Source organism: Malus sylvestris, chromosome 13 (assembly GCF_916048215.2).
Source record: "Malus sylvestris chromosome 13, drMalSylv7.2, whole genome shotgun sequence".
NCBI classification, from domain to species: Eukaryota; Viridiplantae; Streptophyta; class Magnoliopsida; order Rosales; family Rosaceae; genus Malus; species Malus sylvestris.
This window is the reverse complement of record NC_062272.1, coordinates 617,376-644,915: the sequence shown is the minus strand read 5'-3', so window position 1 is coordinate 644,915 and position 27,540 is coordinate 617,376. Positions and strand designations below refer to the sequence as shown.

General features: G+C 39.7%; 2 protein-coding genes across 5 annotated transcripts in view; both read left to right on the top strand.

The window, feature by feature from the left end:
* Positions 1 to 947: 947 nt before the first annotated feature.
* On the top strand, positions 948 to 27,540 carry LOC126597094 (DEAD-box ATP-dependent RNA helicase 32-like). Of its 2 annotated transcripts, XM_050263861.1 has the most exons (8): positions 948 to 1,452; positions 2,003 to 2,599; positions 3,168 to 3,359; positions 3,467 to 3,622; positions 3,752 to 4,176; positions 4,462 to 4,616; positions 4,805 to 5,038; positions 27,298 to 27,540. In XM_050263861.1, the coding sequence occupies exons 1-8, from the start codon at positions 1,084 to 1,086 to the stop codon at positions 27,402 to 27,404; spliced, it is 2,235 nt and encodes a 744-aa protein (XP_050119818.1). In that variant the 5' UTR covers positions 948 to 1,083; the 3' UTR covers positions 27,405 to 27,540. The 2 variants fall into 2 exon arrangements, with proteins under 2 accessions (XP_050119818.1, XP_050119817.1); XM_050263860.1 differs by lacking the exons at positions 4,462 to 4,616; positions 4,805 to 5,038 and adding an exon at positions 26,718 to 26,872 and having other exon boundaries at positions 27,064 to 27,540.
* LOC126597093 (uncharacterized) overlaps positions 9,343 to 27,540 on the top strand; it is a 32,186-nt gene continuing 13,988 nt past the window's right edge. Inside the window, exons 1-12 of one of the 3 annotated variants that reach the window (XM_050263858.1) lie at positions 9,343 to 9,742; positions 10,341 to 10,886; positions 11,205 to 12,407; positions 12,539 to 12,866; positions 13,048 to 13,303; positions 13,386 to 13,602; positions 13,770 to 14,122; positions 14,285 to 14,794; positions 14,909 to 16,112; positions 16,441 to 16,794; positions 16,871 to 17,108; positions 17,381 to 20,162. In XM_050263858.1, the coding sequence (XP_050119815.1) occupies positions 9,638 to 9,742; positions 10,341 to 10,886; positions 11,205 to 12,407; positions 12,539 to 12,866; positions 13,048 to 13,303; positions 13,386 to 13,602; positions 13,770 to 14,122; positions 14,285 to 14,794; positions 14,909 to 16,112; positions 16,441 to 16,794; positions 16,871 to 17,108; positions 17,381 to 20,145 (8,079 nt within the window). In that variant the 5' untranslated portion in view covers positions 9,343 to 9,637 and the 3' untranslated portion in view covers positions 20,146 to 20,162. The remainder of the gene's footprint in view (positions 9,743 to 10,340; positions 10,887 to 11,204; positions 12,408 to 12,538; positions 12,867 to 13,047; positions 13,304 to 13,385; positions 13,603 to 13,769; positions 14,123 to 14,284; positions 14,795 to 14,908; positions 16,113 to 16,440; positions 16,795 to 16,870; positions 17,109 to 17,380; positions 20,163 to 27,540) is intronic. The other 2 variants (XM_050263857.1, XM_050263859.1) reach the window with 2 other exon arrangements.

Genomic DNA, 27,540 nt, shown 5'->3' with positions numbered 1-27,540 from the left:
GTTAGATTAATCTACATTTTAAAATTTGTATCTTAAACCAATTAAACCAAATTAATCTAACAACAATGAATATGGGTGAACATCAGTCACTTTAAGGGGAAAATCTTGGGTGCGGCCATCATTGGTGGAGAAAATTTTCATTGTGATCGAAATACAAGTGATATATGTGGTGGAATTTCTAAAGTTATTAACTTTTTAACACACATATCCCACCATTGAGGTGTACCACTTAGTGTTCCGGTCACACTGAAAAATCTTTCCTATTGGTGGTGGACCCCCAAGGTTTTGTATGACGGAACTGGATCCTCTCCGGATCCAAGGGATCTGAGCCAATTGAGCAATGCATCTGGACCATTGAAATTTGATCCAACGGCTACAAATAGGGGGCCCCTCTAAAGTTATAATAATTGTAGCCATTATATCAAATTTTAATAGCCCAAATGCATTGTTCAGTGGGCTTAGATCATTTTGAATCCGGAGAGGATCCAGTTCCTTGTATGGTAGGGATGTTTTTGTGTGTTGCGGGCCATATGGCCACGTAGTCCGAACAGTGGATTGAAGAGCAAAATGCACTTATCTAATTATCATGGTTGGCTAAACACCACATAGTAATGATTGATGATGAAGTTTAGACTTGTATTTCACATACATATAAAATTCAATTTTTAACATTGTTGAATTACAAAATAAATGTCATGAAAAGGTTAAATATCTTTAATTAGTTGATTACATCTGTATTTGAATGTACTCTCTTAAATTCTTTTAAAATCATAATTAACTACACCTGAATTCTAAAGTCTTTTAAAATCTTTAAAATCTTTTAAAATCCATCAAAATCCTTATTTAACTACACTCTCTAAGTCTCTACGATTCTGAAAAAGATGGATTGCCGCGACGACCAACCAAAGTAAATAGGTGGTAAATAAAAAAAACTACAAATTTCCTTATCGCGGTTAGAGAACACCTTAAACCCTTGTCACTGCCAAAGCGCCCTTCACGGACGTCACCCTTCTCTAAAACCCTAAACCTAGAATTCGTCCCTCTCCGAAATCCAAAGTTTCAACGCAGCCGGATCCAGCAGCAATGAGAAAACCCAAATCGAAGTGCTCCCGCAAGCAAAAGGACCTCTCGGAGCTCCAGGAAATCGAGCTTCTGAATTCATGGATTGAATCCCAGAAACCCGATTGTGGCTCCAACCCCATGTCTCTCCCCGCCTTGCCCTCCGACGCCCCCGTCGGCCGTCTCGGTGACACCTTATTTTCTCCCTACGCCGGCGGCACCAGATTCGAGCAGCTGCCCGTCTCTAAGAAGACAAAGGACGCCCTGCGCCAGTGCAAGTACGTTGAAATGACAGATATTCAGAGGGCTTCTTTGCCCCATGCGCTGTGTGGCAGAGATATTCTCGGCGCCGCCAAGACCGGGTCGGGAAAGACTTTGGCTTTTGTTATTCCGGTAAGTTGGGCCTGCTTTGTTTTGGGGTTGGTTTGGTTGCGGGGATAGTGTGTGTGTAAAGAATTTAATTGGGTGCGTGTAGTTTTACTATTTTTGATGATCCGTGTGAAAAATGAGTGCTTTAGGAAGATGGTTGATGCTGGAAATTGTGAGAAAGTGAATGGATTTTCTTCAAATTTGTTCGCAATTTTGATTTTTGGTTGGTACAAAATTTTTGGTCTTGGTATGTTGCATATTTGGATCTGCGAACTTTTCATGAGTTTCGGTTATGCTTATCGCAATTATGATTGTTAATTTCCTCGGTTTTCCCTCTTTTCTACTAAGTTTGTTAAATTTGAAACCAAATGTGCCACAAGAAACTGAATTTTTATATGTTTATGTTAAGTTTATATGCATCTGTTTACACACTTAAGCATGCTAATGATCGAGACATTTATATATGCATACATATATTTGTGCAAACTTTCCTTTCCTTTGTCAGTGATAGGCATTCTTCTTTGGTAACAAAAAGAACCCTTTTCTGATGCTGTATCATTTTTTTTTATTTCAGCTTGTGGAAAAATTGTATAGAGAAAGATGGGGACCTCAGGATGGGGTAGGCAGCATCATAATATCTCCAACAAGGGAGATAGCTGACCAAACTTTTGATGTGTTAAAATTGGTTGGGAGGCACCATAACTTTAGTGCTGGTCTTCTAATTGGTGGTCGCAAAGTTGAAGAAGAGAAGGAGCACGTAAATGACCTGAACATACTGGTTTGCACTCCTGGACGGCTTCTTCAGCACATGGATGAAACCCCAAATTTTGATTGCTCACAACTTCAGGTTTTGGTCCTTGATGAGGCAGATCGTATTCTTGATGTCGGATTTAAGGACACACTGAATGCAATCATTTCACAGCTACCTAAAAAAAGACAAACGTTTCTCTTCTCAGCAACTCAAACAAAGTCGGTTAAAGATCTTGCAAGACTCAGTTTGAAGGATCCAGAATATCTCAGTGTGCATGAGAAGGCTGTGACAGCGACTCCTACTCTTTTGCAGCAGGCGGCAGTCATCGTTTCACTTGACAAAAAATTAGACGTGTTGTGGAGCTTCATAAAGACACATCTAAATTATAGAATTCTAGTGTTTCTATCAACCCGCAAACAGGTGCAATTTTGTCTCTGAATTATGTCTACGTAGCTCAGATGCCAATTTGTCATGCCTAATAATTTCAGCATAATATATTCAACATCGAGTTCATCTGGTTGATAGAGGCCAGCTTAAGCCCTTGAAATGAGAGAGTGCGCCCAACAGAATCAATTAAATAGTTCAATGAACTTCGATCATGAATGAAAGATGCAGACTTTTTATATGCCCTTGGAAATGCAGACTTTTTATATGCCCTTGGAGTTTGAATTAATGGTTCTGCATTTAGGTCTATGTTGATGTCTCTTGTTAACTCACCCCGTTTTCCCTTCACAAGCCAGCATGTAAATGTTGATCATATCAGTAATTCTAGTTATAGGCATAATTACACATACATACGTAAAGAATATAGCTTTCTCCTAAGTTGCTCGAGTCATTTACCAGAAAGAAATTTCTTCACTTACTCAGGTGGTACTGTTTTGATCCCAAACCAATTTGGCACAGGATCATATTTGGGGGTGGGGTGCATGTTTCACCTCCATTTTTACTTTTACGGCTGTTGATGATGTTGAACTGCTTTTTTTAATAGGTAAAGTTTGTCTATGAAGCATTTAAAAAGCTCCGTCCGGGAATACCCTTGAAGTGTCTTCATGGTAAGATGAAGCAAGAGGGACGAATGGGAACGTACTCACAGTTTTCTGAAAAACGTTGTGTTCTCTTCTCAACTGATGTGGCTTCAAGAGGCCTTGATTTCAACAAGGCAGTTGACTGGGTTGTTCAGGTGGGTTGTCATCTCCAAAAATATTCTTATTATGTTATAACAAATATAAGGAAAAGAAATTTGTTGTCTGTGGTCACAGTTTTAAAGATATTTTTCCCCATGTGTAGGTGGACTGCCCAGACGATGTTGCATCTTACATACACAGAGTTGGACGAACTGCTCGTTATCAATCTAAAGGGCAATCACTTTTATTTCTGATGCCTTCAGAAGTAAAAATGCTTGAGAAATTGAAAGAGGCAAAAATACCTATTAAGTCCACCCAGGTTTAATTTTCTTTCTTTCATTGTAGGAGGACGGGGTTGGGAGATGGAGAATCCACTGTCCACTTATTTTTGTTTTTTCCATTTTGATTTGTGGGCCATGCTAAATTAGCTGCTATACTGATGTGTCAGGCTAACCCGGATAAACTGCAACCAGTGTCTGGGTTGTTGGCATCTTTGCTAGTCAAGTACCCAGATCCACTTCAGGGTCTGGCTAAAAGGGCATTTATCACGTACGTGAAGTCTATTCAAAAGCAGAAGGACAGAGAGATTTTTGATGTTACGAATTTACCAATTGAAGAATTTTCAGCATCACTGGGTCTACCAATGACTCCTAAAATTCGTTTTGCAAACCAGAAAATCAAGTCCAAGAAAGTGCCTGAATTATCTCCCCTTGTTGAACCAGAAAGTTGGGACAAGGAGGATAGGCTGGAGCTTCCAAAAGAGGAGCTTGATATTGGTGATTTTATGGAAGAGGAAGGGGAGGAAGACGCTCTTGTAAGAAATGCTACTGCAAATGAGGCAGAGGGGGAAGGACGAAAAATCGAAGATATTATGTAAGTTGCTTGTCTATTATGTTTTATAGATATTTAACCTTAAAGATTAATTTGCAAGATTCTGATTGACATTAGAAGCAAGTTATACACAAATGGATGGACAATTTCGTAATAAATCCGTTTTCTGTGCTTCCCAACTTAAAATGATACCATCCAGCTGTGGTAGTTTTGGATGTATTACCGATGCCATGCTGACTACCTTAATGTACACTTTTATCATGTGCCATTTGTTTCCCAATCTGTAGGCGAAATTTGAGTTCAATCACTCTTTTTTTTTCCTTGTAGACCGGCTACTCGGGTTTCGAAGAAAAAGAAGTTAAAGATCAATGTCCATAGGCCAGTGGGGACTAGAGTCGTCTTTGATGAGGAAGGCAACACGCTACCGCCATTAGCAAGGCTGGCTGATTTCAATAACAGTGGTCTGCCTGATGAAATTCATGGTATGTATTGTGATTCTAGAATTCACATCAAATATAAACCAGAATAACTGAAAATATTACAAGCATAGCATAAACTTGGGGTGATGCCCTAATTTCGAAATGAACAATCGAGGTAAACAAATAGATTTATGAATTTTCGACTCCTATTCTGAAGAACATGTCCTGACGTATCTTATTTTTTGCTGCAGACATGAAAAACGAATATTATAAGAAGCTTAGAGAAGATATGAAGGTGGTGGACAAGGAAGACAAGGTTCTAGACCGCCAGCGTCGGCGTGAGAAACGTTTGAAGCATAAGATGAAGTTGAAGAGAGGAAACACAGAAGAAGATTCGGAGGATAATCTTTCTGATTCAGAAGGAGAACCAGCTGAGGATCGACCCCGCAAAAAGTCGAAGATATACTTTGGTAGTGATGATGAAGGTGAGAGAGAAGAAAGTAAGGAGAAACTGGGTTTCACTGCTGACTCAATGTCTTTAGAGGAACAAGAAGCTTTGGCTCTCAAATTATTAAATTCCATGCACTCGTAAATTTTGATCTTTGTTGAGCTTAATGATATTTTCAAGTTTTTTTTCTTCTGTGTCTTGAGTAAAGTACTAAAATGTAATGATCTTGAAATTTTAAGGTGAATTTAGAAGTATCATACTTTTTTTTCTTTTCAATATCATCCTTCTAAGTTTTACCTCCTAGCTCGGCTTTGACTGGAGAAAAAGTCTGCCTTCTGTGAAAAGGGCCGAGATCCGATGGGTTGGGCCGAGATTTTTGGCCCGTTTTCATGTACCGAACTGAAAATCTTATTGAGGTCTTGGTAACTAAGGGCTCGTTTGAAATTACTTTTAAAATGACTAAAAGCGTTTTTGGTGAAATTGCTTTTGAAATCAATCCTTAATAAAGAATGAGGATTCTCTTCGAATCCTTTTTGTGAGGATCCAAGGAATTTTTCAATCGCGTATGTTCATCATAAATCGTGCGGTTAGTTTTTGTCAGGTACTATTTGTGTGTAATTTTAAATAAAAAGTTTAAAACGATTTCTGATCGCACGATGGACGATGAATGGACACGATTAAAGGATTCCCAGGATCCTCACAAAGAGGATCCGAAGAGAATTCTCACAAAGAGGATTCGGAGAGGATCTTCATTCCTTGGTAAAATGTAAGTGAGTTTTGAAAAGACACCTGAAGTACGTTATATGCTTCTTGCAGCAATTCAAGTGCTTTTAGAACATAAAAACATTTTTTCTAAAAGCATTTTCAGTCATTTTAAAAGCACATTCAGAAAAACCCTAAGCTAATTAAAAGAAACATTCTCATTGGGACATGAAGTAATTTTCTAAACATTTCCTTTGAAATGTTCTCATAGTTTTCTTTAATGTATAACAGTGAAAATAATCAATCAAAACTAAAATCATTACTAATTAACGTTGTTACAATTTTAGTGTTGAAACAAAAAATATGATGCATCTTCTTATTAAATAATAGTTAAATGACTAAACGATTTTGAATTTAATTATTTTATTTTGCATAAGTGATTTTGACGAATGACCTTACATATGCCGTTCATCTTCGAGTAACATTGTATGAGAGAAATGGAAGATAAAAAGCCGGAATGAAAGTGTAGCTAGCGTTGCGCAGTCCCATAGGCCAAGGACGTTGAGCTTCTCCGTGTAAATGTTGGAACTTGGCAGCCTCCACGTTAAAAATGTGGGAGAATCAGTGTAAACAAGTCAAAGTGATTAACCAAACCCAAGCAAACGTACATGCGTTTTTGAGTACATGAAAGCTATCGTATGCTGCATTTTTAGTCGTTATCCTAAACTTTAGTGTATGCTCATCGTATATTTAATTATCAGATATATGTCATTTCACTTATCTTTGGTTAATTCTTTTCAAAATTGAAAAAAATAACATTTAATATAAAAGTTAATTAGAGTTAGGTTAAAAGATATGTGACAAACAATTAAGTGTATAATGAGCATACACTATAGTTATGGTGGAGAGCAAAAATGCTTCCTCCCTCGTGGTTAGAGTCTTTCTCTTATACTCACTTAAAATTCTCTTTTTTACCTTTAGTGTATATCAATATAAATTATTGCTTGTACTCTCTTTCTTAAATTATTGATTTCTGTCACACTAAAAAATTTGAGCTTTATTTTCTAAGAAGGAAAGGACTAGCTTTGACGTGTGTTTTGGAACAAAAGATTGTGTGAGCATGAGTTGATTCAACTTTATAAGATTCTTGCTTTTGAAAATTGTTACTTTATTAGTTTCATATTTTTTATTGTTGAGAGTTTGATTCCTAAGTTCTGGAATCAAACAATAATAGACAGTTGTATTATTTTTTATTTCAACGCATTAATTTAAAAAAAAAAATTAAAATCTCAACTTTCTTAAGTACAACTGACACGCCTCGACCTCGATATTCCCGGAATACCAGGTAGGCACGTGCTGGCCGACACCCGAGGGTGACGAAAGCCATTTGTTGAATACAAGAGTAAAGATTAGGAGAAAATATATATATAAGATTATCATAAGGTCTAAAGGAAATAAACAGTGCTTAAGAAAGTGGCTAGAGTGCACATAGCATGTTCTAATTTGAGATTTCAAAAGGAAGGACTATTACAGATATCGCACAAAGAAAATGGACGCAGCTACTGGTGGGGGAATGCCTCGTATATTGCGTCGTAGTCCTCGTCCTTAAGACTTGAATGGGGGCGCAAAACAAGGGTGAGTGGACCAAGTTTATATACATACATAATACGAAAACAATTATAAACATATTAACCCCCACAGTTAAGATAATGAAAACCACTAAATAATAAGTGATAGGTTTCTCAAAACCTCTAGCATGCCATAAAAATAATTCATATATCTCTCTGCAAATTAATCTTAGAAAATCATATCAGAAATCATATCAGGAAGCATAACACAAGTTGTGCTGCTAGTGAGTACACTGAATAACAATACTCCCGGCCCAATGCCTGCACCTCAGTCTCTGTGCCTGTAGCCAGAGATATCTCCCTCCCGGCCCAATGCCTGTCTTCGTGTCCCTCAGCCTTTCGCTAGAGATTATTTCTCCCGGCCTCAATGCCAACACCAGATCCTCACCCCCAGGCATAGTGTTCACTAGGTACGCACAAAACATAATTCATCTCTAAAATACAACTTCGTAGCATAAATTCATTGATCCTCTATACTACGAAGAGGTGTTCAAAAATCATTTGAAACAACATTCTTAGCATCCTATCGTCATCGATCAAATAGTCTACCAGAATGAGGGTTCTAAAGAAAATACAATATAATGAAAATAGTTCAAAATATATAATCAATCATAATTAAATCATCATGCTTCCTGTAAAGTATTCCTCAAATCAATAATTCTGCAAGACATGCTATTAAATTATGCAATTCTATCAATAAAACATGCAATTTTCGAAGGTGGTCCACTCACAGATACTCCGAAGCAGCAGAATTGTACGGAAAAAGATTAAGGAAGTCTCCACTAGCAACTTAGAGTTTTGACAGGGTGACCTCAGTATCACAGAATTTGATAGTACTTTCAGGCGTTTGGCTAGGCATTATGATAAGACTTATGATAATCCGCAAGCACATATTTATTCAGAATTTTTCTGCAATTGCTCTGCCTCTTACTAAATTAACTCGTAAAGGTGTTAAGTTTGTGTGGAATGAGAGCTGTGAACAGAGTTTTCTGAAAAGCTTATCACTTATTATTCTAGTAGTTTTCATTATTAAATTGTGGGGGTTAGTATGTTCATAACTGTTTTCGTACTATATATGTATATAAATTTGGTCCACTCATCCTTGTTTTGCGCCCTCATTCTGGACTTAGAATCAAGGCACATGATCCCGGCATCAAGGCACTTCCGCAGCAGTATCTTCGAGTCCTCTCGGGGTAGGACCTACTCCTTGTTCATTCAATCTTATCTTAATTCTTGTTAGTGACTAGGTTTAGTTGTATGCTCTGAACACGTTCCTAAATTGTTAATTCATTGTTTTTAAATTCATAACCCATATTTATTTCTTATTCCTAGCTTTTGTATCAATTAATGGCTTTCGTCACCGTCAGGTGTCGGCCAGCACGTGCCTATCCTGGTATTCAGGGAATATCGGGATCGGGACGTGTCAACAACACCAATATTAAAAAAGAAGAAGCGTGACTGAGAACCGTTATGCTTTTTCCTTAAAGAAGAATGAGGCACCAGATACCTCCTACCCTTATAATGATGCACATATTGTTTTAAGCTCACATTCGAATTTGGGAGTTTGCCGAATCCTCGTTGACCTAACAACTCCGTCAAGGTCATTTTTATCAATAATCCATGAGTTTTATAGTGATTTTATTAATTTGCATCAAAACAAGTTACTAATGTGTGACAAAACAAGAAGATTAAACATTTCCGGAGATCAACTGTCCGAATACTTTTGCATTTGTAGAGGTGGAACCTTTAATTTTTTTTTTTTTTTTTTTTTTTGGAGAACCTCGACGGTACGAGGGAAATTTATTGATAAGAAAAAAGAAGATACACCTAGACAGGGGGACATAAACCTAACCCCTCGTAGAACAAGAAAGAAAAATACAAGGGGACATGCACCTTACCCCTTTAGAACCCCTTTAGAGTTCGAACCTTTAAGCTTTAAGGTTAATTAGTAAAGAGGAACTAGTACGGACCAGCCAGTCGATCAAAGGAACTTCCCCTCTAAGGCAAGGAGAAAACCCTCAGCGGTGAAGTGAATAGTGAATACCCTTCTCCTTCTTTTACCATTTGATTGCTTAATGTGGTGGAGAATGAGATACCTTCTCTTTTGGTGAAAAAGTTGCCACTGAGTTATCTCCTTCTCTTCAAATGCATGGCGGTCATTATTTTCGTACAATTCCTCAGACGTCTCCTTTCATTGTTCATACTTTTGCCCTTTTGAAAAACTGATCATGTTTCTGTAAAATAGTGGGGTTTTGTGAACTGGGTTTGTAGGCATTTGCTGTAGAGTGAGACTGAGAGTGAGTGAGATGATGGAAGCTTCAGAGAAGAAGACTGAAACGGACCGTTTCACTGATACTGTGTTTTCTTGGTCACTTGAAGACATTCTCGATGAGAATCTGCACAAGAACCGGGTATGTTCTTCCATAAGTTCCCATTTTTTTAGTTTTAGTTTGCAAAAAGGCGTTACTTTACTCGTTTTTCGTAATATTTTGGTGAGATTGTCACTGCGTTTTTTTTTTTTTTTTTTTTTTTTGCAAAACCGACAAAAATTGGGAACTTTTCTACCACCACAGTGAACAATTTGTAATGCTAATGACTAAGTTGAGTTTCCGTTGTAAAACCGATTGGTAGTATGAGGAGTAGCCAATTACTTATATGTTGACGTGGGATTCACTCTCGACAGCTAAAAGCTTTGGACTTGAATCATGAAGCTATTGCATTGTTACGATTCTTGAGTTTTGGTAGCAAAAGACGAGTCCTTTGTCTTGCGTTGTTTTTTTTTTTTTTTTTTTTTTTTTTTTGGGAATGCTTACTTGCAAAGACCACCGAAGGTTGAAAACTTTGCACCACCTTAACAAACGATTCGTAAAGTTGATAGCTTTGGTCTTGAATCTTAAAGCCTTCTGCAAGAGGAGGATTGTTTTTTTTTTATTGTTGAACATATTTTCTTAATTTAATTCTCTAATTTGTATTGCATTGTAATGATTTTGAACTTTTTAACGGTTTTAGGTGGAAGAGATTCCGAAATCATTTCGATCGGTTCAGCATTATTTTGGGTCTTATTTATTCCCCTTGTTGGAGGAAACTAGAGCTCAAGTGCATTCTAGTATGGAAACTATCTACAGAGCACCATTTGCTGAAGTAGTTGCTTTTGAAGAAGCAAAACCGCATGGGAAAAATCTATATGATGTCAAGGTTGATTACTGGAGAAACAGGTTCAGTGATCGCGGAAAGGAGCCATACAAAACATTGCCCGGGGACCTTTTTATCTTAGCGGATGCTAAACCTGAAACTGTTTCTGATTTACAAAGGGTTGGGAGATCATGGGCTTTTGTATCAGTCACTAGAGTCTCAGAAAACGATAACGAGGATGATAGTACTTCACTTTCTTTTAAAGTCAAGGCATCAAAGGAGTTTGAAGACGAAAGTAGCGCTTGGAAATCATTGGTTTTGGTATTCCTTGTGAATTTAATCCCTAATGGCAGAATATGGAAATCATTGAACATGTTCGGAAATCTGAAGATTATCAGGGAAGTTCTGCGCACCGATTTTGTGGTAAGACCTTAAGGATTAATACTGTAGGTTTTATGCAGTTTAGTTAGCATTGCATAGACCAAACCTACACTGTCTCTAATAAGTATGACATAAAATCATCATGTTTAAACAAGTATCCAAGAAGTTTTCTTTTCCTTTTATCTTTGGATCGAAGTCTTCGGTTGTATAATGATTTATTTTCAATTTTTTAAAACTCTCTCTAATTCTCTCTAAATCGTAATCCATGCCCCCATCAACTTCGTTTGATATTATAAATGGGATAATATGTTTCAACACTGATATTGTTGGAATTGACTGAAACTCTTATGTTGGTAACAGCCTCAGGAAAACTATCACCTTCGTTCTGAAATGAATGATGACATCCGGGATAAGTGGTTAGCTGAGAGTTTATCTGCTGGATTGAACGAGTCACAAACAGGGGCAGTTGTGGCCTGTCTTGAAATGCTGCATAGTGATTCCAAGTCTGGTGTGCAACTTATATGGGGTCCTCCTGGGACAGGAAAAACTAGAGCCACCGCTACTCTGCTTTTTACTCTGTTACGGATGAACTGTAGGACGCTCATTTGTGCCCCAACAAATGTCGCAATAACTGAAGTGGCTTCTCGTGTTGTAAAGATGGTGACTGAAGCAGAGTCTAATGCCATGTTTTGTCCTCTGGGACAAATTCTTCTGTTTGGGAATAAGGAGCGACTCAAAGTTGGTTCAGACATTGAAGATATATATATGGATAACCGTGTCAAAAGGCTTGGCGAGTGCTTGGGGCCGCTGACTGGTTGGAGTAGTTGCTTTGCTTCCATGATCGGTTTTCTTGAAGATTGCGTTACTCATTACCATATTTTCCTGGAAAATGAGTGGGCCAAAGAGAAAGGACAAACTAGTGGCAGTGAACCGACGGAGAAAGAATACAGAAGTGATAGTGAAGTTAGCAAGGGGATGTGCAAATCGTTTCTTGAATTTTTCAGAGAGAGATTTGTCTCTACTGCATCACCCCTAATATATTGCATTTCTACCTTCTGTACTCATATAGGCAAAAATTACATATTGGAACGTAATTTCCAAAATATGACTTCACTCGTGGGCCTGCTTGATTCCTTTAAATCATTATTGTTTCAAGGGAATGTTGTTTCTCAGAGACTGGAAGAGATTTTCTCTCGTTCAGAAGTTGAAGATGTGCCTGAGCGATTTATGGATAACTTGTTTCTTTTGTACACGAAGAGAAGAGAATGCCTTTCAGTATTACATGTTCTACAGGATTCTCTTAGAGGGCTTAGTCTTCCAAACGTTCGGAACCAAGAATCTCTGATGGAGTTCTGTTTTCAAAGAGCTTCCTTAATATTTTGCACTGCATCCAGTTCATATAAGCTGCGTAGAGTGGCAATGGATCCACTGACCCTTGTTGTTATTGATGAAGCTGCACAATTGAAAGAGTGCGAATCAACTATACCGCTGCAACTTCGAGGTGTGAAGCACGCTGTTCTTGTTGGTGATGAATGTCAGTTACCAGCTACGGTGCAAAGCAATGTACGTTGATGCTACTTGGTTATACACACACACACACACACACATATCTACATCCTCTGTTTATGTTATTGCAATTTTTTGTTTCACTCGTATGATTTTGCGTTTATGGATAAATTTCTTTTGTTGCATAGGTGTCTGATGAAGCTGGGTTTGCAAGAAGCTTGTTTGAGAGGTTGAGCTTAATGGGTCACTCAAAACACCTTCTAAATATGCAATACAGAATGCATCCATCAATAAGTTTCTTCCCAAATTCTAATTTCTATTATAAGCTGCTCTGGGACGCTCCAAATGTTCAAAGTAGAAGCTATGAGAAACACTACCTTCCTGGGTCAATGTTCGGTCCATATTCCTTTATTAATGTTATTGGTGGAAGAGAGGAGAAAGATGAGGATGGACGTAGTCGGAAGAATATGGTTGAGGTTGCCATTGTATTGAAAATAATACGGAATGTGTACAAAAGTATGTCAAGCTCGGGAGTCATGCTTATTTTCTTTTTTCCTTTCAGTATTTCAATGATTTCAATTTCCAGATGTTTTCTTTTCAGAACAGTTATCGGTCCTCAATTCTTTTTTAATGGCTAATTACTTCTTGGTCTCGATAAAACTGAACATTTCTCTTTTGGCTTTCTCTTTATATGCAGAATGGGTTGTCTCAAAAGAGAAGCTCAGTATTGGTGTGGTATCTCCTTATGCTGCACAGGTAGTTGAAGTTCAGGAAAAAATTGGAAAGAAGTATGATAAGCTTGATGGCTTTACAGTGAAGGTGAAGACAGTTGACGGGTTTCAGGGCGGGGAAGAAGACATAATTATTATGTCCACTGTACGATCCAGTAGAGACCAATCTCTTGAATTCATATCGAAACCTCAAAGAATTAATGTCTCTCTTACAAGAGCTAGGTATGGTTCGATTCAAATTTGTGTTGTTTATTGCATCCTTGTTACTTGTTATTAATAACTTCAGTTCTGCTATTGACTTCAGGCACTGTCTCTGGATTTTGGGGAATGAAAGAACGCTATCTAATAGTGAATCTGTTTGGGAGGCCTTGGTCTTTGATGCCAAAATTCGTCAATGCTTTTTTAATGCTGATGAAGACAAGGATTTGGCAAAATCCATATTAGAGGTGAAGAAAGAGTTTGAGCAATTTGATGATTTGCTTAATCCTGACAGCTTACTTTTCAGCAATAAAATATGGAAGGTAATGCTCTAGGTTTTATTATGTTTGTTTTTCTGAGCCTTAATTTTCGAGTACTCCCTATAGTTTGAAGTTATCAATCTCTGTTCTGAAATTGGAATTGCTGATGTCTTGAAGCTTTTCTATAACCATTTTTATAATTTCTTGTTCCCCCAATCTGTTATCTTTAGGTACTTTTCAGTGATATTTTCCTGAAGTCGTTCAAAAAACTGAAGTCGATCCGTTTGAAGAAGTCAGTGCTTAATCTTCTACTTAAGCTTTCTGGTGGCTGGAGACCAAGAAAGCGAAATGTACAGACTATCAGTGGAAACTCATCAGCAATGTTGAGGCAGTATAAAGTTGAAGGTCTATATGTTGTCTGCTCAATTGACATTGTGAAGGAGAAGAAATACATTCAAGTATTAAAGATTTGGGACATATTGCCTCTAGAGGATATCCCCAAATTGAATAATCGCTTGGAGAGTATTTTCCATAGATATACAGATGATTTCATCAATCGTTGCAATGAGACATGTCTTGACGGGTATGTTGTTTGGCATTCTAGGCCTTTTCTTTTTCTTTTTCTGGACAAGCATGAATTTGTAGTAGCAAATGCTCTCTTTCTGTAGTCATATGAAGATACAAACTTTTCCTAATTTTTTTGAAATTTTCAAGTAATTCTTGTGCTTCTTTATCATTTGAACAGTAATTTAGAAGTTCCGAATAGCTGGCCACCCACTTTGGATATTCCCCGGTTTAAGGACCTGAGCAACACTGAGGCTGAGAGTGACTTAGTTGGTGACACTGCTGATGGTAGAAGTTATGTTGAGAATTCACAGGTCAACGAGAGTTTATTGCTCATGAAATTTTACTCATTGTCATCTGGTGTTGTGAATCACTTGCTGTCTGACCGCGAGGGTAGAGAGTTAGATCTTCCATTTGAAGTTACTGACCAGGAAATGGAGATTATCCTTTATCAGAGAAGTACCTTTATACTTGGAAGGTCGGGAACAGGGAAAACCACTGTTTTAACCATGAAATTATTTCAAAAAGAACAATGTTTTCAGTTGGCAGAGCAAGGATGCCTTAGTAGTCAAAATAGCAATGTTGGGCAGAGTTCTTCAGCTTCTCAGGAAAGAACTCTACACCAGCTTTTTGTGACCGTGAGTCCTAAGCTATGTTTTGCCATCAAACAACATGTTCTACACTTGAAAAGGTATGTGGATTATTCAACAAAGGTTTTGTTCTTGTCCCTGACTTATTTTACTTTATTGTAAATTTCAAACGTCACATCAGCCACCTTAAGTTACTAACTTTTGTATGTATACAGTTTTGCATGTGGTGGAAGTGATTCAACTGAGAAAAGTTTGATTGATATGGCTGATTTTGATGAAGAGGAGTCTCAATTGAAGGATATCAAGGATTCATTTCAGGATATTTCTCCCAAATCTTACCCTCTTGTTATAACATTTCATAAGTTCTTGATGATGCTTGATGGAACGCTGAGTAATTCATACTTTGATAGATTCCTGGAGGCTAGGACACTTACTCATCGTCAATTGAGAGGCTCAAGATCCGTTGCATTGCAGACGTTTATAAGGACAAAGGAGGTTAATTATGATAGATTCAGTTTGTCTTACTGGCCCCATTTCAATATGCGGTTAACGAAGAAGCTTGATGCTTCCAGAGTCTTCACAGAGATAATATCTCATATTAAAGGTGGTATTGGAGCCATAGAAGCAGGTGATGGTAAACTCAGCCGGGAGGATTATGTTCACCTGTCAGAGGGCCGGGGTTCCATTTTAAGCAAGAAAAAGAGAGGAGAAATATACGATATTTTTCAAGCTTACGAAAAAATGAAGATGGAAAATGGTGAATTTGATCTGGCTGATTTTGTAATTGATCTTCACCATCGTCTCAGGCATGGAAAATTTGTGGGTGACCAAATGGATTTTGTTTATATTGATGAGGTTCAGGATCTCACAATGAGTCAAATTGCTCTGTTTAAGCATGTGTGCAACAATGTTGAAGAAGGCTTTGTCTTTTCTGGTGATACCGCACAAACAATTGCCAGGGGCATTGATTTCAGGTTCCAAGATATACGGCATCTCTTTTACGAGAAGTTTGTGTTGGAAGCTAGAGGGAATGAGCCTCACGAAAGAAAAGAAAAGGGACAAATATCAGAAGTTAAACAATTGACTCAAAACTTCCGTACCCATGCCGGTGTATTGAAGTTATCACAGAGCATTATTGAACTACTTTATCGTTTTTTCCCCCAATCTATTGATATTTTGGTACCTGAAACCAGTCTGTTAAATGGGGAAGCTCCGGTAGTGCTTGAATCCGGAGAAGATGAAAATGCAATCATAAAATTTTTTGGGAATAGTGGAAATGATAGTGCAAATATAGTTGGCTTCGGCGCAGAGCAAGTTATTTTGGTCCGTGATGATGATGCTAGGAAAGAAGTTTCCAAATTTGTTGGGAAGCATGCTCTTGTTCTGACCATAATGGAATGCAAGGGGCTTGAATTCCAGGTGATTACTCTATTTGTTTACTTACTATTTTAGTTGTAAGAAAGCTCTAATCAGTAGAAGCTTGATTTTGTCTTTTCATCTATATCCCTTTTTTTCCTTGTGAAATGTTTTGCTGCTGCCCCGCTTTACTAATTACTATTTTAATTGTAAGAAAGCTCTAATCACTAGAAGCCTGATTTATTCTTTTCATCTATATCCCTTTTTTTCCTTGTGAAATTTTTTGCTGCTGCCTTCTTTACTTATTATGATATTTTCAGTTCGTTGGATCTGGACATGTTTTTTGAGTTTATATTTGGTGTCATTTATGACATTTATGACTTGTTTGTAGGATGTACTCTTATACAACTTTTTTGGCTCATCGCCAATGAAAACGAAATGGAGGGTGATATATGATTATATGAAGGACCAAGATTTACTTGACTCCACATTGCCCCAATGCTTTCCAATGTTCAGTGAAGCCAAACACAACATCTTATGCTCTGAACTCAAACAATTATATGTTTCTGTTACTCGGACAAGACAGAGGTTGTGGGTTTGCGAGAATGCAGAAGAGATTTCCAAACCAATGTTTGACTATTGGAAGAAGAAATGTCTTGTACAAGTTCGGCAACTGGATGATTCCCTTGCACAAGCAATGCAAGTTGCAAGCAGCCCTGAGGAGTGGAAATCACGAGGCATTAAGGTTTGCATAATTACTAATGTTTTAACGCCATTATTTTCTAGTCATATTAACAAAATCCTCTCTTTGTTTGTTGCAGCTATACCAGGAACATAGCTATGATATGGCCACAATGTGCTTTGAAAAAGCTGGTGATACTTATTGGGAAAGAAGGTCCAAAGCTGCTGGCCTTAAAGCTATCGCTGATCGTATGCGGGCTTCAAATCCTGTAGAGGCCAATACGATTCTTAAGCAAGCTGCTGAGATATTTGATGCTATAGGCATGGCAGATTCTGCAGCTAGATGTTTTTCTGATTTGGGAGAGTATGAAAGAGCAGGTATGACTCTTTTAACACCTGCTATTTGTCCTCTTTCTGTTTAAATATTTTCTTTAAAGTTTAAAGTGAATTGCAATAGCATTTTCTTCTAAAAAAAAAAAAAAGTGAAATTGCAATAGCATTCTGATAAAATTTGGTTTATGATTTGTTGGACTTTAATCCTCCGAAAATCTTGCATCCCAGCCTTTATTTATTTGTAATATCGCTTAATCTAGAAAACTCTTGAGTTTGATAAAGTAAGTTTTCTCATCTTATAACTTTTAATGATGCAGCTAGGATTTATTTGGGTAAATGTGGTGACTTGGAAAGAGCTGGAGAATGTTTTTCTCTGGCAGGATGCTATCAAGATGCTGCGGATGTGTACGCTAAAGGCAATTTTTTCTCCGAGTGTCTCACTGTTTGTGCCAAAGGAAAGCTATTTGAAATGGGTTTGAAATACATCGAATTTTGGAAGGAGCATCCAGTAGAGGACACTGCTGTGGCCACAAGAGGAGAAGGAATAGATAAAATGGAGCAGGAATTTCTGGAGAGCTGCGCACTTCACTATTGCAGGTGGAAAGATAACAGATCCATGATGAAGTTTGTTAGAGCTTTTCATTCTATAAATTCAATGCGAAACTTTTTGAAGAAGTACGCTAGTCTTGATGAGCTGCTTCTGTTGGAAGAAGGATTGGGAAACTATCTTGAGGCCGCAGAAGTAGCAAAACTGAAAGGCGATATTCTACTCGAAGCTGATTTCCTTGAAAAGGCTGGCAAGTTCAGAGAGGCATCATTGCGTATTCTATTCTATGTGCTTGCCAACTCTCTTTGGTCATATGGCAGCAAGGGGTGGCCTATTGAGCAGTTTTCACAGAAGGAGGAGCTTTTATCAAAAGCCAAGTCATGTGCTAACAATGAGTCTGAAAGCTTTTACGAGTTTGTTTGCACTGAGGTAGACATTTTATCAAATGAGCAGACTAGTTTGGCTCTGATGAAAAACCAAATGAATGCCTCCGAGAGGCATAGGAGTGTTGGAGGTGAAATTTTGTCGGCTCGAAAAATACTGGATGCTCATCTTTCTTTAAGTGCTAATAAGTACGTGTGGGAAAAAGAATTGGTTGACGATCCGGTAAAGCGTTCAGAAGACAGGATATCTGAAAACCAGGTTTCTATACATTCGTTGATGTACATCTGGAACTTTTGGAAGGATAAAATTGCTCACATGATTGAATGTCTTGGATGGCTTGATACCCAAGATTTTAATGAATTCCAACAGAATGGAGAATTTTGTTTTAATTACTTTGGAGTATGGAGGTTGTATCAGAATTTTAATCCAGTCTATGTGCTACTGATTTCTGATGCTGATTGGGTTCGAGGTCTGGACAAAAGGCCTCATGGAAAGTTGGCCTCCATTGATGCTCGCCAGCTTGCTTCAGCCGCTACGAATTATTGGAGTTCAGAATTGCTCTCAGTTGGCATGAAGGTTCTGGACAAACTTGAAGCGCTTTACAAGTTTCGAATGAAGAATCATGATCCATTGCTCTCCCAAAGCTGGTGTCTTAACCATATCTGTGAGGTCGCAGTATGTCTTTTGCAATCAAAATATTTGAAGCTAAGGTATCAAGATACTGAGACGCTGCGGAGGTTTGTTACTTCTTCGACTGAGAGCGTTGTTGCTCGAATATTTCCCTTGGATTCGAGGAATTCCGTGACAGAGAATACGGTTTCCTTTAGAAGATCTGATGCTTCAAAGAATGTGCTGAAACAAGTAATAGTTGAGTATACCAGCTCGAAGAACACACTGTCTCTTGGGAAAATTGGAAGGCTTGTAATGGTCATTCTGGGGTCTGGTAAGCTGAATAGTGAACTGTATGAGAAGCTTGTGAAAAAGCTGGAGTGTAACTCTCCATGGATGGAGTTTATCAGGAATCTCTGTAGGGATATTAAACCTGGAAATGCCGGTCAAGTACCGAGAGAGGAGTCAGTTATATGGAGGTTACATGAAGCTTTAGTTGAAACTTATAGGACAAACTGGAGGGAGGTTAATGATTACATATCGCCCGGTTGCTTTATGTACCTTGTAGAGCGCCTTGTGACTTTGGCTTCTTGCTTTCAAGGTTTTGTTATCACTACACGCTCCTGTTTTGTGGAATGGCTTCTATACCAAGATGAAGACACCAACTTGAGTCTCATGATGGCCGATGTGCGACCATCTTTGGATGACATTGTTGGTTTTGTGATTGATGTGGTTTGGGGCTGCGTGTTCAATTGGGAAGATATGATTGAATGGATCAACAAGTCCAGCAGAAATTGGAAGAACGATTATTCACCACTCTTGCTGAGATTGGTTGTGCTCCTTTGCATAGTTTGTGTGAACTTTGGGAAGGGTCTAGATATACTGGATGATTTGCTGGGGAGGAACGATATCACTCAACTCCTTCCGTGGGAGTTTTATGACGTCCTTAAAAGCTGGGGGAGCCGTGAATCCCCAAGCATAAAGTTGAATGTGCTAGTAGCTGCTGCTCTTCAGAAGATCGGAAATACTATGATAATAGCAAGTTTTGGGTTCAATTGTTCAAGGTTCTTATGTTCAGATGCCATCTTTGTGGACGTGAAGGCCAGCCAGTCCCAGTCCAGGGATGACATCTATAGAAAATTGTTTCCTAAGCTTCCCGTCCCGCAAGCTTCACACGCTAAATCTGTTGAAGCAGGAGCTACTCAATCTAGCAGTCGTGCCATTTCTGAGGAGGGGAAGAGTTGTAAGATTCTGCCTTCAAACTCTGGTGTGGTGGAACCATTAGAGACTAGTGTTGGGGACAGTCAAAATGCAGGTGAGGAACATTCTGCATCGAACGAGTCAAATCCAAAGTCTTCGCCCGTGGACGCTGCTTCTGGATCCCAGCATGGCAGCAGTAAGGAAACTGGAAACCAGGGGAAGAACAATGGCCAGAACAAGGAAATCGGTGCCGCTTCTGGATCCCAACGTGGCAGCAATGAAACTGGAAACCAGGGGAAGAAAAAGGGCAAGAACAAGAAACCCAAGAAGAAAGGAGGCTGAAAGTAGCCATCTGATCTCTGCTTATGTATGTATATGTGTGTGTGTGTATGTATGTGTGTGATGTGAATTTTGTTTTGCTGTATAAGAATTTGATGTTTCTTTCGGTATGATGTCCTGAGACATATTATCTTTGATTGATATTAACCTTTTAATTTGAGTACATCTCTGGAAATGTTGAATTAAATAATTGAAGTTTTAGGAATTAAAAGAGAATGTCTGAATGTGTTATATTGTGTTCTAAGAATCATTGAAATTTCATCGTTTCAATTAAATAAGCAAATGGTTTCAATTTGAATTGGTATCGAGACTTGCAACACAGATGGTTCGGGTCGTTGAAATTCGATGTTGAATGTGTCCCACAACTAATCTTCATTGAGGATCCATTCCCTTAAAAGGCCTACTTTCTAATATGTGTTTAAGAACTCGATGCTTCTTTTGATGTAAAACCACACATTATGAAGTAGAATTATTAAAGGTGCAAAATTTTTATTAACTGGATTGAAATGTAACCACAATGTGTTAACTTGTACAACAAGTTATTTTTCTACTTTCAAACACGTTTCAAATTCAAAACAACAGATGAACAAAATGAGTCTTTCAACAGAGGCAGAGCCTCAAAAACTCAATTCTCGTCACTCCCGAATACCTTGACTCTCGACAATGGCTTCCTCAAGTAGCCATCCACCTCGAACTTCTTCGGCGAAAGCTGCCGGTATTTCTCAAACTGCTCCGTCGCCTCCGCATTCCGATCAAGCAAACTGTAAATCATCCCACGGCAAAAGTACGGCCGGAAGTCTTTCGGGTCCTCCTTTACCAATTCATTGTAGCTATTCAATGCGTCCTCCACATTCCTCTGCAGGAACTGAACCTGCGCCATTATCAATTTTGAAAGATATGATTTATGAAACTCAACTCAATAATCTGAGTGAGCCAATTAGTATTGATATATATAGCATTACAAAGTAGACATGTAGTAGAATACAGAAAGTTCAATTACAAGTAGTATCGGAAACAAACTACTAATCAAACTAGAACTAGGCTGCTGCTCAAGTATCTGTATTTGAATAGGAATGAACATCCATGTGCTTGTAGGAGACTGGTTTATCACTCCCCCGCAAACTGACAGGGAGGCCACGAACGGGTAGTTTGGAGAGCAAAAAAGAAAAGCGGGTAGCAGAGAGACCTTTTGTAAGAAGATCAGCCAGCTGGTCAACAGAGGAGACATAGCCAATAGTGAGTTCATTGCGAGTGACCTTTTCCCGAACATAATGATAGTCCACCTCCACATGTCGCATGCGTTGTTGATAGACGGGATTAGAGGCGACAGAAATGGCACTGATGTTGTCGCACCAGATGCGGGGAGGAGCAAGCGGGAGATGAAGTTCTCGAAATAAGGAGCGATACCAAGAGAGGGCCGCAGCAGTGTACGCAAGCTGGCGGTATTCAGCTTCGGTGCTGGAGCGAGAGACACCTCGTTGTTTCTTGGAGCTCCAGGAGATAAGGTTATCACCAAGAAAAATACAATAGCCGCCAGTAGAACGACGGTCGTCAGGATCACCGGCATAGTCCTCATCAGCATAGGCAGTGAGGTGAAGGGGACTCGGTTTGTAAACAATGCCATGAGACGGAGTCGCTTTAAGGTAACGGATGATGCGTTTAACAGCAACCCAATGGACGGTGGTTGGCCTATGCATGAACTGGCAAACCTGATTGACAGCAAAGGCGATATCAGGACGAGTGAAAAGAAGGTATTGCAAGGCCCCCACAACACTGCGGAATTCGGTAAGATCAGACAATGGTTCGCCATCTGAGAGGCTGAGGCGGCGGCCAGGAATAGCGGGGGCCGAAATAGGCTTGCAGTCCAGCATATTAGTACGTTTAAGAAGATCTGTGATATACTTTGCTTGAGTAAGATGAAGGCCCGCAGCAGTACGATGAACTTCCATTCCTAAGAAGTAATGAAGGGGGCCAAGATCCTTCATGGAGAAAAGAACGCCCAGTTGTTGAATTAGGCGAGCAATATGATCCGTGCTATTACCAGTAATAAGGATGTCATCCACGTATATTAACAGGTAAAGGACGACGGAGCCATCAAAGAAAGTAAACAATGAAGAGTCGGCATGAGAAGAAACAAACCCCAAATGTTCCAAATGTTGGGAAAAACAGTGGAACCATGCACGAGGAGCCTGTTTAAGGCCATATAGAGACCGTTGTAATTTGCACACATGAGTGGGACGTTGAGAATCAACAAAACCTGGCGGTTGGCGCATATAGACATCTTCATTTAGAGAACCATGAAGGAAAGCGTTTTGGACATCGAGTTGCCGAAACGGCCAATTGTAGTGAATAGCAATGGAGAGAATTAGCCGAATTGTGGCATGATTGACGACGGGGCTGAACGTCTCACCATAGTCCAAACCCGCTTGTTGACAAAACCCATTGGCGACTAACCGTGCTTTGTAGTGTTCGATAGAACCATCAGAGCGCCGCTTGATTTTGTAGACCCATTTGTTGGGGAGAACGTTCATAGTGTGGTGGAATGGGACTAAGGTCCAGGTACCATTGTGTTGTAATGCAGTAAACTCGTCAGCCATGGCTTTGCGCCATTCAGGGTGTTTGTGTACCTGGCTAAAACAGGTAGGCTCAACCAAATCATCAGAAACAGTAGTAACAAAAGCATATTTGGGATTAGGTTTGCGAACACCCACTTTGCTGCGAGTAACCATGGAGTGAGACAGATGACTTACCTCGGGAGTAGATGAAACGGATGCAGCGGGGGCAACAGGTGGCAGGTTTGTTCCAGGGGCTAACGGAGGGGTAGGAGTAATGGGGAAAGCAGGTTGGGGGGAAGAAGCTGTGGGGGATAAAGGAGAGGCAGAGGTGTTGGTAGGGCGAGGGGGCCTACGAGCATAAACTTGAAGGGGACGTTGGGTAGAGGGTGATGGCAGGGTTGAGGGAATGGATGAGGGGGGCTGCGAGATGAAGGGCGTGGGGGTACTAGGAGATGGTGATGGGCCGATGGTGAGAACGGGATCCGCAGACGAGGAAAGTGAGGAAGGCGAGGGAACAATGGACTCTTTATATGGAAAGGAATGCTCATCAAACACGACATGGCGAGACAGAAAGACACGACCTGTAGAAGGATCTAAGCAGCGATAACCAAGATGGTTTAAGGAATAACCCAAGAAAACACAGCGTTTGGAACGAAATTGCAGTTTGTTAGTATTATAGGGACGTAAATACGGAAAACAAGCACACCCAAAAACCTTAAAAAACTGATATTGAGGAGGTTTGTGAAACAGTTTTTCAAACGGGGAGATATTATGTAAAAGGCGAGTGGGTAAACGGTTAATAATGTAATTGGAAGTATGAAAGGATTCGGTCCAAAAGGGAGTAGACAGACCGGATTGGGCTAAGAGTGTAAGGCCAGTTTCAACGATGTGGCGGTGTTTACGTTCTGCCACACCATTTTGTTCCGGATGATGAGGGCAGGTAAGACGATGTAAGATGCCATGGTGATTTAAGAATGTTCGAAAACGATGATTAACAAATTCACCCCCACCATCCGTTTGGAAAGCTTTAATCTTAACACTGAACATGTTTTCAACGAGGTTTTTAAAAGTGACAAAAGGGGTGAAAACATCAGATTTTAATCGGAGTGGATACAACCAAGTATAACGAGAATAATCATCCACAAAAATCACATAATACTTATAACCAGAAATGGAGAGAGAGGGAGACATCCAAACATCACAGTGAATTAATTCTAAAGGTGAAGAAGCCATGGAAGATGATAAAGAAAAAGGCAATTTATGACTTTTACCCAAAGGACAAAATTGACAAAACGTACTAGAAATTGAGCCTTTAATTGGCAATTTATTTGCAGACACTAATCGTTGTAAAATAGAAAACGAAACATGACCTAACCTAGAATGCCACAAGGCATCCGAGACACGTTCACCAACACAAGCAAAAACACCAGAAGGTTGATGAGAAGAATGGGAAGGATAGAGTCCATTGTTACTCGGGCCTTGGAAAAGGATCTTCCCCGTCCGCGAATCCTGCACACGATAAAAACGAGGGTGGATAGTAAAGAAACAGTCATTATCATCAGCAAAACGATTTAAAGATATGATATTAGTAGAAACATGAGGGCAGTAGAAAGTATTCCGTAAACGAAAAGAAGCTAGTTTAGTGTGAAGAAACGAATCACCAATTTTGGAGATGTGCAAACCTGAACCACCATGAACACCATGAATCTGATCAGTTCCATGATACTCACGAGGATTAGAAAGCTGACCCACATCATTGGTTATGTGGGAATTGGCGCCAGAGTCAAAGAGCCATGGTTGAGCAGGCGAGGCAGGAGGAGCAGGAGGTACACCACGGGACTGAGGGGCAGCCGCATAAGCCTGAAGACGAGACGAAGGAACCCTGCCTTCATAGGACATGTTGAGACGATTGTAACAATCAATAGCGGAGTGACCATAACGCTGACAAATCTGGCACTGAATACGACCAGATGGGGAGAACGCAGGTGCAGGAGAGAAGCCACCTGAACCAGGAGGAAGGCCGAGGATGCCATTGGAGGAAGCAGGCTGTCCACGGGAGGAGGCGGCTGGCGAAGAAGAATAGGAAAAATCACCATTGTAGGTGCGAGAGGAACCAGAACCACGAGCGTAGCCGCCGCCACGACCACCCCGTAACGCACCGCCACGGCCGCGAGATGTACCACGGCCACCACGCACAGCAGCAAACGCAGAAGTGCTGACGTCAGAGGGAAGAGAGAAAGCAGTGTGACGTTGTTCGGCGCTAAGAAGTAAAGATTCCAAGGCAGTGTAAGTGATAGGAGTATCACGGGCTTGGGCAGAAGCAACGGTAGTCTCAAACTGAGGACCAACCTTACTCATAATAATAGCAACCAAGTCGGACTCAGAAACTGGGGCTCCAGAGAGGGCAAGGTTGTCAGCAAGAATATTCACCTTGTTTAGATAGTCGGCAATAGAGAGATCACCACGGGAGGTATTCATCAATTCTGTCCGCATTTGAATAATACGGTTCTGAGAGGTAGAGGCATAGCGTTTCTGAAGAGACGACCAAGCAGAGGCCGAATTAGTTTTGTTGACAATAGTAGCAAGGACCTTGGGAGTAAGAGAACTAGTAATCCAGGAGAGGATCATCTGATCAGTTTGGATCCAGTCAAGATACGACGGATTGACGGTGTCGGTAATGGTACCTTTGTCATCAGAAAGAAAAGCAGAAGGACATTTATGTTCACCAGTAACAAAGGAGAGAAGGTTGCGGCTGCGCAGCAAGGGAAGAAACTGAGCAAGCCATAGGGGATAGTTGTTGCGATCAAGTTTTATGGTAAGAAAATTCGTAACTGAGGGAGCAGCAGCAGTAAAGGAAGAAGAAGAGGACGCCATACTGGGAAGAGAAAAAAAAAAAAAAAATTAAACGATGAACCGTTGTCGTAAGACGCTGGCTCGTGATACCATGAAAGATATGATTTATGAAACTCAACTCAATAATCTGAGTGAGCCAATTAGTATTGATATATATAGCATTACAAAGTAGACATGTAGTAGAATACAGAAAGTTCAATTACAAGTAGTATCGGAAACAAACTACTAATCAAACTAGAACTAGGCTGCTGCTCAAGTATCTGTATTTGAATAGGAATGAACATCCATGTGCTTGTAGGAGACTGGTTTATCAAATTTAACGTCTCGAGCCTCCTTCGCCTTGTTCTCCTCCTCCGCAACCAGCAATGCGTCCTCCAATCGCTTTATCACGGCCTCGCCTTCGCCGCAGCGGTCCATCAGCAGGGCGTTCTCGAACAACGCCTCGAATGACAAGGGGTTCGAGCCGAGTATTTCCTCGAACCAGTGTCTGGGTTGTTGGCATCTTTGCTAGTCAAGTACCCAGATCCACTTCAGGGTCTGGCTAAAAGGGCCTTTATCACGTACGTGAAGTCTGTTCAAAAGCAGAAGGACAGAGAGATTTTTGATGTTACGAATTTACCAATTGAAGAATTTTCAGCATCACTGGGTCTACCAATGACTCCTAAAATTCGTTTTGCAAACCAGAAAATCAAGTCGAAGAAAGTGCCTGAATTATCTCCCCTTGTTGAACCAGAAAGTTGGGACAAGGAGGATAGGTTGGAGCTTCCAAAAGAGGAGCTCGATATTGGTGATTTTATGGAAGAGGAAGGGGAGGAAGACGCTCTTGTAAGAAATGCTACTGCAAATGAGGCAGAGGGGGAAGGACGAAAAATCGGAGATATTATGTAAGTTGCTTGTCTATTATGTTTTATACATATTTAACCTTAAAGATTAGTTTGCAAGGTTCTGATTGACATTAGAAGCAAATTATACACAAATGGATGGACAATTTCGTAATAAATCCGTTTTCTGTGCTTGCCAACTTAAAATGATATCATCCAGCTGTGGTAGTTTTGGATGTATTACCAATGCCATGCTGACTACCTTAATGCACTCTTTTATCATGTGCCATTTGTTTCCCAATCTGTTGGCAAAATTTGAGTTCAATCACTTTTTTTTTCCTTGTAGACCGGCTACTCGGGTTTCGAAGAAAAAGAAGTTAAAGATCAATATCCATAGGCCAGTGGGGACTAGAGTCGTCTTTGATGAGGAAGGCAACACGCTACCTCCATTAGCAAGGCTGGCTGATATCAATACCAGTGGTCTGCCTGATGAAATTCATGGTATGTGTTGTGATTCTAGAATTTACATCAAATATAAACCAGAATAACTGAAAATATTACAAGCATAGCATAAACTTGGGGTGACGCCCTAATTTCGAAATGAACAATTGAGGTAAACAAATAGATTTATGAATTTTTTACTCCTATTCTGAAGAACATGTTGTCCTGACGTATCTTATTTTTTGCTGCAGACATGAAAAATGACTATTACAAGAAGCTTAGGGAAGATATGAAGGTGGTGGACAAGGAAGACAAGGTTCTAGACCGCCAGCGTCGGCGTGAGAAACGTTTGAAGCATAAGATGAAGTTGAAGAGAGGAAACACAGAAGAAGATTCGGAGGATAATATTTCTGATTCAGAAGGAGAACCAGCTGAGGATCGACCCCGCAAAAAGTCGAAGATATACTTTGGTAGTGATGATGAAGGTGAGAGAGAAGAAAGTAAGAAGAAACTGGGTTTCACTGCTGACTCAATGTCTTTAGAGGAACAAGAAGCTTTGGCTCTCAAATTATTAAATTCCATGCACTCATAAATTTTGACCTTTGTTGAGCTTAATGATATTTTCTAGTTTTTTTCTTCTTCTGTGTCTTGAGTAAAGTACTAAAATGTAATGATCTTCAAATTTTAAGGTGAATTTAGAAGTATTATACATTTTTTTTTCTTTTCAA